The sequence below is a fragment of the Cydia pomonella genome, chromosome 24, assembly GCF_033807575.1.
Source record: "Cydia pomonella isolate Wapato2018A chromosome 24, ilCydPomo1, whole genome shotgun sequence".
Classification (NCBI taxonomy): domain Eukaryota; kingdom Metazoa; phylum Arthropoda; class Insecta; order Lepidoptera; family Tortricidae; genus Cydia; species Cydia pomonella.
Window position 1 is genome coordinate 10195166 of NC_084726.1, and position 12662 is coordinate 10207827.

Consider the following 12662-nt stretch of genomic DNA (forward strand, 5'->3'; position numbering starts at 1 on the left):
CACATTTCACATTACTCTCCATGCCGCCAGAGACAAACAGATGGAGAATCAAGATCAAGAGACATACTGATACAAAAGGGAGGTCACTACCCTCAATGTTGAGGAATATGACGCAAGGAGTTTTTTTATTTAATATTATTGCATGTGTTATATAATATGACGGTAACAAACATTCGGCTTAGAAAGAGAAAGTTGGCATAGTCGTTGAATTTCGTACTATCATGAGTCATACTGGCAATAAGTAATAATAGAAATAAAACGGTTAAACGAAGGTTATTCTCTCGTATTAAAGTTACACTCAAAGCCATTTTATCTTCGCATTCGGAACATGTCACATGACTTCTGTACCGTTTTAATTTGTTTTTTATTAAAAATCGATCCATAGTAGGTACACTCGACGTACATTCAAAGGCATACATACAGGAGTCCATTTGCACCAATTTGAACAAAAAAAGGTGAGCGCTCATTTTTTAAATTTGTATGCACCTAAAAAGGTCGAGTAGGTACCGTACTTAACTTTGTCATTGCTCATTGACAGGAAAAGTTACGTTGGTCCGACTCTGTGTATATGTCCATACATCGGGGTGTTTGCGGGAATGATTTCGTGTATTTATAACAACTATGAATTCCAAATAGGAAGTAAGCTCCAAATGTGCTTAGAAATATTAAAATAGTATCGGTTTTACAGTTTTTAACCAATTTTTTGGCTAGTATAAAACATTTCCGCGGTATTTTGCAGATCGGCTTAAATACGGCAACGCACTTACAAACCCTCTGGTGTTGCGGGTGTCCATGGCGGTAATCGCTTACCATCAGGTGATCCGTCTACTCATTTGCCTCCTATATTATAAAAAAAACCCCGATGCAAGATCATGTATTGGCGCAATCGGTAGAATTTCAAACTGCCCTTACAACATTATGTTACCTTTCAGTAGAGGTGGATATTGTGAATCCTCGATTCCTGGAAGGTCCGGCGTCGCCGTTGGCGATTTGCTATGAGGCAGCAGCTGATCCGTTGAGCTATAAATTTATATAACACGTTATAAAACCGCCCATTTGCTTGCGTTTCCATTGATATATTTAAAAAAATTACATTATCATTTCTCGGATGCTCATTATCATGTCTAAGATATCATTCTTACTTTTATTGAAATTAATTTCATTTTCCAGATAATTACCTACTAAATAATATGTTATACTTTTCCTGAATGAATTAATTTCAAAAATTCAAAATAGATTTTCGGAGCATCATTATCATTTTCCAAATAATTATCATTTCAGTGAACATATTTTTTTACAGGAACGTGCTTTGCAAAATCTAAGTATTTAATTAATGATTGTATATCTAAAAAAAATGTATAGTATAATATTGCAATTAAATTGGGTTAGGTAATTTAAAGTATATTATTTTTTATTATTCTTTTATAGAGGAAAAAAAAATGTTGGTTAGGACTAGAATCTTTGGGGTAAAATTAACTAAAACTAATCATGCTCCAGCCATAGTCTCTTGGCTGGTTTAAAAACTTTTCTTTTTGTGTAAATGATTGTCTAAATATTTTAAAATTAAAAATCATTTATAGAATTTCCTTGTAATAATTTGGCAATTATTATGTTCATAATATTTTTTTGATATATTCTCAGTATCAGTATATTAAATATATCTAAAATATTTAGGCAACCAAACACATATGCCTATTATTTTATCACTAAACAACATTGAATTATAAATATCATAGAAACATTAAATATAACAGAAATTGTTAGTAAAAGTTTGATTAAAAGGCTGACAGACATTTACAAATTACACGTATTTTTATACGATGATATTAAATAGCAAATAATTAATTTCGTTATTTTGTCACGCGTTCGTCACTGTAGTATTTTATGTACACCGAGCCGCAAAATTGCATGACCATTTTAAAAATGAATTCGTACATATTGTGTCTATGCAATTTTACAGCCTCCATGCAGTGTTGAGGTAAAAATAGATTTACGTTTAGAAAAAGCTTCCAGAAAAATTGTTTGAGAGAGAAAGAGATAAGCCCACGTAATTTTAAAATGAGTGTTAAAAATTATTTAATAGATAATTGCCCACAGGAGCAGTAGAGGGGGGTCAACTCATTATGGAAACCTATAAAAAGTCTTCTTTGCAGACCCTGAAGGCTAATTAGAATAATTATAATTAACTTTGCATGCTTAGTTATAAAGGTAAAATAATACAGCATGGTTATATTCAACTGACACAAATGGATATCAAGAGCGAAATTAACTGCCATCAAACCGCTTCGCAGTTTGGCAATACTAATCTGATGTAACACATATGTACCGTGTCTGATGAGAATAAAATTATTAATAATTAATAATAGAATTATTTTGCGTCTAGCGCTATGGAACTCTCGCTACGCTAGGAATCCACTTTTGGAAACCATAGCTAAGATACACTTGCGGCTGACAACAACTTTTCAGATTTCCATAACTTAATTTGTTATTACACAAAAAAAAGTATTGTTAGAAAATAGTAGTATAATAAAGTAAGAAAAACAAGTAACAAATATTTTTCGGATATAATATACCTGTAAAAGAGGCATTCCTGTATATTTATATATTTCGAGGATGTCGGAAACGGCTCTAACGATTTCGATGAAATTTTCTACATGGAGGTTTTCAGGGGCATAAAATCGATCTAGCGAGCAAACAAAAGCGATCTATTATATGTTTTCCGAGCAAAGCCGGTTTCCCAGATATTATAACGTTAAATGTACCGTTTATAAAAGGCACTGCTGCAGAGTTCGCCATTGCTTGTCAAAAACCAACAAGGTTGTAACCTGTAGCCGTAAAACGTCACAGATATAGACAGAGAATTATGTTTGGTGTCAGTTGATTCGTAAATGCTTGTCAGCCATTGTCGGAGCTGCGGCGGGGTTACCTAGAGGTCGGCGGCGGGTCGGCGCGCGGCGTGGGCTCGAGGTAGTCGCACGAGGGCGGCGCGCGCTGCGAAACCACCCGCGTCAGTCTCGGCCCGGGGAGACAATCCCCCGACCATGGTCTTTGATAACCTACACCTGTTCAGTCACCGCACCTAACCTATCCCGCGTAGAATCATCTAAGGAACTATCTGTGCTTCTTTACTCCACCAAACCCTCTGTTATCTTCGTCGCAGTTTAATGAAATTAGTTTGGATGGAAACTTCGACAGTTCTCGAATATGGTGTCGGTTGTCACGCCACCATATTTTACGTTGATAAGTTCGTTGATTGAGCGTAGCGCAATACATTCTCTGGTCTTTTCCGTTTACAGTTTTTGATCGTAGAGCTCACTATATACCTACATCCGTGGGTGCAACGCGCCATTGTATAGACAAAAGCGTTGCAGATTGAGTTGACAAACTTGATTTGATATGTAACAAACCATCTGATGAACTGCCTTTGCACAACTGAGAATCCAAGGCTATTTTGGAAAAAAAAAAATCTAAATCTTTCTCAATTTTTGGCCTAGAATCTTTAAGAAGTGAGGGTTGTATCACTTACGTAGATAAACATCCATTTCGCCAGTAGAAGAAACACATGTTGATTAAAATATCTGCTACTGGAGCCTGACTTCAAGTCTACACGAACTCATCTGTTGTCACTGGTTAAAACGCACATATTTTTAGCTAACCAATCATAATTAGGGTCCCTTAGGGTCTACCTGGATATTTCCTGTTCCGGGCATTCCAGTCTTAAACATATTATGTTACCAGCGCTTTTCTTCTGCGTGACAATTCATCCAACTCATGTAAAAATAAGTCCATCACAGTAACCTTCTTGGAAGTGCCTATTGCTTGATATTGCAAATCATAAGTGCCCTCATTCAAAACTAAATTTTAGACAAAGACCATGGATCATTTCGACGATTCATTCTGCATCAAGTCTCCCCGGGCCTCTCACACAATCTACTCGTGCAGAATCACTGGCTCTTGCAAAACTATTATCTTTTTAATTGTATTTGTAAAAATGTTGATATAATACATAAGAAACAAGTACTAAAAAATAGTAATTTAAATAATTAAGAAAACATCCCCGACAAAACGCGCCACGGGGCTAAAAATATCATAAATTAAGCGAGAAATATAAGAATAAGAATCTTTATTTGCGGTAAACATTACCAGGTACATAGGTGTTTAATGTAGTTTATGACACCAAAAAAATAAAATATTATAGGAAATTTTTTACTCAAATCGACGTATATAATAATATAAATATTTGTGATAAACACGGAAATAAATGCCCTTACCAGGACTCGAACCCGGGACCTCCTGCTGCGTAGGCAAGGTCACTACCGATTAGGCTAGAAGCCATTCAAATATATTGCCATATTGCCATAGCAATTCTGGTGCTTAATTTCTGATAATTTCAGCCCATGCAGGGTGCAAAACACTTTCGTATATTATCTGTCCCGAGGACACTCAATTTTGCAAAATCCAGCGTAAAAGGGAGATAGGTAAATAAGACAAGAAATATAGGTAGATTCCCGCTATAGCTACTAGGCAAGTAAAACACTTATTGAAGTATCGTATCAAGAGAGATTCCTTGAAATGTCCGCCGTAGCATGATTCGAGATGAAATGATTTAGTCATGTTAAAAACAAGGTCAAATGACATGCATGAATGATACATTCCAATGAATCTCTATCTAACTACGAGGGTCTATTTTCTAAGTTCCATTCCAGGACAGGGAAGAAAAACAAAAATATGAGCTATAAATGCCATAATGGTGCATGCCAAGCACGGCTTTTCACGGATCTAACATCGATACTTAACAGATTAAATAATAAGGGCCCAGTTACTTGCTTCTAGTAGCCAGAGCGAAAACGTTTGGAAAAAACAAAGTCACAGATTAGTCTTTTTTTAGAATTCGCTTTTTATTTAGGAGGGTAAACTCAAATTTTAGTCTGTCTTCACATGCATACAATTTTTTTTATCGGGACCTTAAAATAGTAGGTAATTGAATAGATAGGTATTTTTTCCTTAATCAGGGATTTATGAATGTAAAGACAGTAAAAGGGGGCGATTTAAAAGAATTTTCTCAAAATTATTGGATTATTTTGTCATTATTAATATGAGGCATTGTTGGTGAAAAATTATACACAAAATGATTGACACTTTCATTTCTTATAATACCTAAAATGTAAAGTGCCTAGTGGTATAAAATTATGGTTAATATGTTTTACTAACTATATATTATTCATTACTTACTGAGTTATTTAATTTGTGATCAAAAATAACTTAAAGCTTAGAAGTCAGTTTTGCGACAACACATTTTTTGACGTGTAATAACGTTTTTGATATAAAATCACATGTTCCAATTTTAACCTCTAAGAGGCAAACAACGATAGTACATTTTTAGGGTTCCGTAGTCAACTAGGAACCCTTATAGTTTCGCCATGTCCGTCTGTCTGTCTGTCTGTCCGAGGCTTTACTCCGTGGTCGTTAGTGCTAGAAAGCTGAAATTTGGCATGGATATATAAATCAATAAAGCCGACAAAGTCGTACAATAAAATCTAAAAATTTAATTTTTTTAGGGTACCTCCCCTACACGTAAAGTGGGGGTGAATTTTTTTTTCACTTTAACCCTAGAGTGCGGGGTATCGTTGGAAAGATCTTTCAAAACTAATTGGGGTTTTCAAGAAACATTTTTTGATAAAGTGAATATATACGGAGATAATCGCTCCGAAAGAAAAAAAAACATGTGTCCCCCCTCTAACTTTTCAACCATAGGTCCAAAAAATATGGAAAAAATCGTGGAAGTAGAGCTTAAGAAAGACATTAAATGAAAACTATAGCGGACATGATCAGTTTAGCTGTTTTTGAGTTATCGCAAAAAGTTTTCCCTTCATAGTAAAAAGACTTACTTTAATTAGGTACTGATTATGCAAATTTGCCTATTTGTTTAACTCGGGTGAAAGGTAGGTACCGTTTCATCCCTTGGTTAACAATTTACTATACTTTAAGCTTAGCTTATTGTGACGGAAGAGTAACTACGGAACCCTACACTGAGCGTGGCCCGACATGCTCTTGGCCGGTTTTTTATTTGTGTTATTTTTGACGAACGCAATTTGTATGCGCATACTGTCATTAACGAATAAAATATGCTGCGGACATAAAAATAAGTTCGCTAAAATTCGAATTTAAAACATTAAGTATGTAATATTTTTTAGCCATCAATGCCTCATTTACCTAGTGAAAGGTAACTTAAAGCTTGATACATACCTGCGGGCCATTGTTGAGCTGAACCTCCGTCGGAGGTAAGAGGGATCGCACCACGGGGAGAGGCGCGCTCACGATTTCTGGGTCCTGAAGCATAAGAAACAGTATAGGTAGTTTCACTTTCGACCTCATTGATCATAATATGAATCAAGCCCTATTCAACACCGAATGGGCCCTACGGAAGACTACTGCTGGTTTCATAGCTAGCATTATGCTAAGTCGCGTCCATTTCATGCGCACTTAATTTTGTGCGGTTTCTCTTTTGTTCTCACAAATAAATATCTATCTTTTATCTCTTACTACAGAGGGTAACAAGATGAAGAAGTATCCTTGGTTTCAAACCTTTAAGAAGCACTCGAGCTGAATGAGCATGTTGGCGAACGACGGTCGCTCCGTGGGCGTGGGGTTCCAACAGTCGCACATCAGTCGGTAGATTTCTTGAGGACAACCTGAATTGGGATAAATTAGTTTTAAAACCAAAAGCAATCTTGATGTACCAGGGCTCTGTTTCTCGAAGAAGTACCGGAGTACTTCTTCTGTATCGCTATCTTTTTGACCTAATTGGAGTTGTTTGGGAGGCAGATAAATAGTTCAGGGATAGGGTCCATGTTTTTTATTCCTGGACGCAGGGCCCGACAGAACAAACAAATAGTGCAGCAATAATAAAATACTGACCGTAGGGTTTTTCGAGCCGACCGCCGCTGGAGACCATCTCCATGACCTCTCTGTTGGCGCATCCCGTGTACGGCATTACACCCAAAGAAAACACCTCCCAGAGGAGCACGCCGAAGGACCTGGGAATATGTCACGGTTTTATGATCAAACATGATTATTGAGAAATCTTAATGTCATAGCCAGAACAGATTTCAGATCGTTGGTCAAGGAACTGGCAGTCCTTGCACAGAAATCCTTTCTAAAATTGTCGCAACAGAAAATTCTGTAAATGTTTGTAACGCGTTCCTGCTCCCCGGGAAGATAGAAGAATTAATTAAGAATATTTGACATCAACAACTTGCAGACACCGGCTCATAGACGTCCCCATGCCGAAGAATAAACGCTTTCTTAATGATTTCCAGAGAGTGTGAGAGAGGTACTCATACTCACCAGACATCAGTCTTGATAGTGAATACACCATCTATGTACGCCTCCGGTGGCATCCATTTTATAGGCAGCATGGCCTTCCCACCCTTCTTATAGTAGTCAGCGCGGTATATGTCTCGCGCCATGCCGAAGTCCGCGATCTTGACGACGCGGCCCGGCCCGCGGGAGGACAGCAGGCAGTTGCGTGCTGCGATGTCCCTGTTACATTCAAATTTTGGTTAGTCTGAAATCTTGGTACAGTCCAATGGAATAATTGAGAACAGAAGGGTAATATCGAACAAGGGAAATAAGATATGTTACGCGAGTAATTTCGTATGTCGAATAATTCCGAAAATCAAATGAAAACCAAATACACCTTAATATAATAATTAGAAGAATGTGGCTGACGGCACTGTACTATTCACAATCTTATAATCTGGTACTACCAGTCTTAGAAATAATCTTTTAACGACCTACATTAGTTTGTAAATCTGTTTGAATTTGTTTCCTTTTGTGGTGCAATAGTAGTATATTTACTTTAGGTTAGTTGAGAGTGGTGATATTTTCTGTTGACCCGTCTATCCCCAGTAACTCATAGTAGGTACAAAATATAAATAAACAAACGCACATGTGTAGAACTACACTTGTGAATGGATATGCACAAACATTTTTATAAAGTCCGACCTCTTTTTGCACACCATCTAATTATCATCGCGGATTCTACAATATTTAATCATCTCCACTTCATCTATTTGAGTAAAAACATCACTAACCTGTGTATAAATCGGTTTGACTCCAGATACTTGCAGCCCTTGCATACATCTATTGAACACAGTAGCAAGTCCTACATAGTTACCACGCTCCCCCAATTCCAGCCTCGGCCGAGATTCGCGGAGGAAATTCTTGAGATCTCCTCTGAGAAGCTAGAGAAATCCACTTCAGTAAACAAATGAATTTGAAGCATGACTAACCTGTGTATAAATCGATTGGACTCCAAATACTTGCAGCCCTTGCACACATCTATTGAACATAGCAGCAAGTCCTTCATAGTGAGCACGCTCGCCCGCTCCGGCCTCGGCCGAGACTCTCGGAGGAAATTCTTCAGGTCTCCTCCTGCTAGGAGCTCGAGGACTATGAATCTGAGAAAAAAATTAATTATTCTGTAAATATTGTTACTAAAAAAATAACGGAGCGACTTCCCACAAGAACTACTAGGCAGAGAAAAGATGGTGGGACAACTGGGACGCATTCTGCAAAGTGAAAATTTCAACCAGTTGGGTTGAGTGGAGAAAGAGGAATTGGAAGTCAGGAACCGTTGGTACTTGGTCTTCTATAATATGAGAGGAGATACATACACGATATTAAATACCCTCGAAAACTTGGATGAACTATCTCTGCACATTCAATCGCAATAATTCGGTTATTTGAATAATATGGATTTCCTTAGTGTGGGCTATAGTTTTAAGGAGATTAATTTTGGAAACTATTATTATACCTGGAATGGAATGACCCCAATTACTATCAAAGTACACTTCAATGAGATGCTCAACGTTAGCGTGTCTGAACATGGCCATGATGGTTGCTTCCATTAAGTAGACAGTCACTTTCTGCTTCCCAATGGGATAATTCTGGAAGGATCTTCACGGCTACAGGAAGCTCTTGGTTGTTGGCCTTAGACAATAGAACCAAAGATCTTACCTGGGATGACTATCAAAGCACACTCCAATGAGATGCACAATATTAGCGTGTCTGAACTTGGCCATAATGGCCGCCTCCATGAGAAAGTCGCTTTCCGCCTGTCCCGTGGATAATTCTGGGAGGGTTTTTACTGCTACAGGGAGCTCTTGGTTGTTGGCCCCGTGGCGATAGAGGCCCTGGTAGACCTCACCGAAGGCGCCTTGTCCGAGGGCCCTGGAAAAGTAAATATGTCTTTAGTATTAAGCATTTTTTTTTTTTTGCAATTTTCTGTCAAGTTCACAATTAAGGCACGTCTTTTGATATTAAACTGTGGTAAAATTTGTCAGTTTTGTTAAATACACATAGGTACAATGGAGTTCACACACAGTTTTACAAACCAACTTTCCAATAATACTCATATTGACCAATAAGGTCGTCTAAATATATTTTGGAACGTTTTCCTTGATAATTTATGTTTGTGAACTTGACCGTACCTTTTCTGCATATATTAGTGTTTCTCGGTCGATGCAAGTAGACTTCTTGTTCGAGGTATCTGACTAAGCTCAGACTCTTTCCGAGGCTGGTAGAGATATTTAGTACGAGAGAAAGACTTACTTGACCAATTTCAAGGCTTCCCTTGAAACTTGCGGTAGTCCCCTAACATCAATGCCTTGAGGAAGAATGTTCTCGCTCCCGTAGTGGGGATTGAAGGCCATGCTCAGAGGATTCTCAGTGCCGCCAGGTGCGTTCCTCAGTCGGTGCAATTGGACTTCTTGTTCGAGAAGGTGCTTTTGACGGAGTTCGGACTCTTTCCGACGCTGGTAAATGTTATCTGTAGGAGAGAGATGGAATTGACTGATAAACCAAAATGTCAAGCAATTTCCGGGAGGGTCTGATGGTTATGTGGATTTTTCGATGGTAAGTAGGTGTAGCCAAAGTTAGCTTTACTATAGGATTTGCCACAATCGAGTACCTTTGTTGCACTATAAAAAATATTCTGGTACATACATATCTTACAAAGCTCGTAAAAAGTAGCTAAGGGCAAATACGCCATTCATTCATAAAATAATTCTTTTTTGGTGAAAATTAGCCATTTCAAAGAACCCCTTTATGGATTCTGATTCTGTGACAAGTGGACATACAAGACATTTAGGCGGTTTGGCAAAATTACTGTGGTATTTGGTATAACATACCTTGTCAATATATGAATGTTACTTACACATATACAGACACCCAATGACGAATATCAGCGCGAAGATAAAACAGAATACTCCGAGCACCCACACCAACATGTTGGACATGTTCGTCCATGATTCTTCCACTGTAACCAAATAAAACATTTTATAGAACATATTTTATTTGACGATACCAATACCAAAAGCGATGGGGAAGGCGTGCAACTTTCAAGCCGAAGATCGGTTCGAACTTCCAACCAATAAGTTTCTTGGAACTTATTTACGAAACATAATTTGATAATTCCCAATCCTTTTTTGTTGAAGGAAAACATCGTAAGAAAAGCGAACTAGGCCTAATATTTAAGGCCTAGTTTCTCAGGATTGAAAGGTCAGATGGACGTCGCGTTTCGTAAAAGTTAGTGCCTGTGCTAAATCTTGGGATTACCTCGCCGAGCTGTCCCCATGTCCCCAAATGTGGCAAACTTGACGGGACCTACACCATCGCTTTTCTATTAAGAACTTCGCAAGCTTTTTGAGAATACCATCGACTCGAGATTAAGAAGGAACTAAATACGTACGTATACACTTGGTAGGATCATTGGCATCAGTGGTCCATGTGGAGGGGCAGTAGCAGCGAACCTCACTTCGGTGCTCATTCAGCGCCACACAGCGATATGCGCAGCCACAGTCCTGGGGAAACAGACATGGATGTCAGTTCTTTCTTATTTAGATTAACTTCTCTGACAGTGGCTTGCAAAAGCCTAGTAGGAGCAAATCACTCAAACTCTCTACGTTCGGAGCAAACAAGTAGGGTAATTACGGCCATTACAAGCCATCTTAAGAAATATTACATTTTTTTTGAAGTATTCCATATTGTAGTCTCTTAAGAGTATAGAACCTCGGCAGGGACTTAATTCCACAGCCAGAGCTTTTGCAGAAGGAAAATTCTCTGAAACCACACAGTGTTTGATATTTACGTTCCAGGGTGTGAGGACCTCGATAATTTCATGGACTTCCTTTTCGAGACGATGCATCTAACAGAAATCAGATGTTCTTCAATTTTCATATCAATTTGCTGTAGTTTATTATGAGTCTCTATGTAAATTATCAGGTTGTTTTTATCCGCTTACGCATGATTAAATACCATAAATACTGGTATCTTTTAAAGAAGAGTGATCTAACTTACGTGTATAGCTGGAATGATCAAAACTTCTCCAGGACTGCTTCTCTGCCCAACAGTAACTTCGCTGTAGTCTCTAATCGCTCGTGCAGTGTCCACATATGACCATCCTCCTTCGCTGTGATGCCCATGGCCCTCGTTTGTATTGCCACCTGAAAATTGGCTGAAGTTAAGAGATTCTGTACTTTGCAGAAGAGATGCGGCTTCATGCGGCCAATATTTAGTGTTAAGTAACGATGCATAGACGAAGACGTGAAAGTCAAGCCTTTGATTGGGTAGTGAATTTTGTTTTACTAGTAAACTCACCAATCCATCCTCCTCCTCCACCACCTCTCCTGCAACCTCCCCCACCCCCTCCGAATCCTCCATGAGCTTGCCCGACACATGCAAGGCCGCCGATAGCGCCATCTTTTAGCGCGCCTCCTCGAATTAACTCGAAGCCTGGAGTGATGGGCTTTACGCCTGCTACCCATCCCCCGCCAGCACCTGAAGACAGAAGTTAATTTTAGTTAAAACGGTAGAAATAGCGTGGTTGAGCCTCCCCACAATGATTTTGAACTTTTATTTCAAAATGATAAGATACAATTTATCGTAATTTCTGACGCCCTTATACCAGTTAAAAGAAAAGTCAATATGGAAAAAACCAGTCCATCTTCTACTTAAGACATTCAAGATTTTATTATCAGGGTCTCATAATAGATAGATTCAGAAGTTCGTCATAGCTGACATTACAGCTGGTATAGTTTGTTGTAGATTGGCTGAATCCATCCATCGTAATTTTAAGAAGTACCCAGCGATATGCCACCAGGAAACGTTTTTCTATTTTTCCTTTATCCAGGATAACCGGAATCCTAGACGTTATGAACTGGAATATCTTTCATTGTTTTTCCTATAAGCTCACCTTACTTGACAGATCTACGTCTTGTATCTTAATACAACCGTCTCATTAGTCTCATTACATTGCACTATACTTAGTAAAGCTTGTAAGACAAAGAGCAATTTTTCCCTTGACCGTCTCATCTCAACTACCAGGATCTCAGCACTCACCAGGAGTTTGTCCAGGCTGACCGTACATGTAACCTGACTCGGGGGTAGCGTTGGTGGCAGGCCGAGCGTGCTGCGAACCGTCGTCGTGGAAGGTGCCTAGAGAAATGCCGCCGCCCCCGCCTGCTACTAGGAGGGGGAACTCTTGGCCTTCTTTGTCAATCTAGAAGGGAATGATAATTGGTTAGCGCATAACATAATTTTTTTTTTAATTTTTTTTTTATTTATTTAGAAACAAACAGTCATACACGATTTTTGATCAA

The 12662-nt window shown here is 38.5% G+C and overlaps 1 protein-coding gene across 3 annotated transcripts in view; it reads right to left on the reverse strand.

Annotated features, from left to right (window-relative positions):
- LOC133531122 (tyrosine-protein kinase receptor) overlaps positions 1-12662 on the reverse strand; it is a 51854-nt gene that overhangs the window by 8462 nt on the left and 30730 nt on the right. For 2 of the 3 annotated variants that reach the window (XR_009801466.1, XM_061869239.1), the window contains exons 13-26: positions 12403-12562; positions 11662-11841; positions 11362-11507; positions 10754-10865; positions 10220-10321; positions 9616-9832; positions 9022-9234; positions 8295-8462; positions 7348-7542; positions 6919-7037; positions 6586-6692; positions 6247-6330; positions 2927-2991; positions 926-1020 (exon numbers count right to left, since the gene is read on the reverse strand). Coding sequence is in view for 1 of the 3 variants with exons in the window: in XM_061869239.1 (XP_061725223.1) it covers positions 926-1020; positions 2927-2991; positions 6247-6330; positions 6586-6692; positions 6919-7037; positions 7348-7542; positions 8295-8462; positions 9022-9234; positions 9616-9832; positions 10220-10321; positions 10754-10865; positions 11362-11507; positions 11662-11841; positions 12403-12562 (1963 nt within the window). In the remaining 2 variants the exon portion in view is untranslated. The remainder of the gene's footprint in view (positions 1-925; positions 1021-2926; positions 2992-6246; positions 6331-6585; positions 6693-6918; positions 7038-7347; positions 7543-8294; positions 8463-9021; positions 9235-9615; positions 9833-10219; positions 10322-10753; positions 10866-11361; positions 11508-11661; positions 11842-12402; positions 12563-12662) is intronic. The other variant, XR_009801467.1, reaches the window with a different exon arrangement.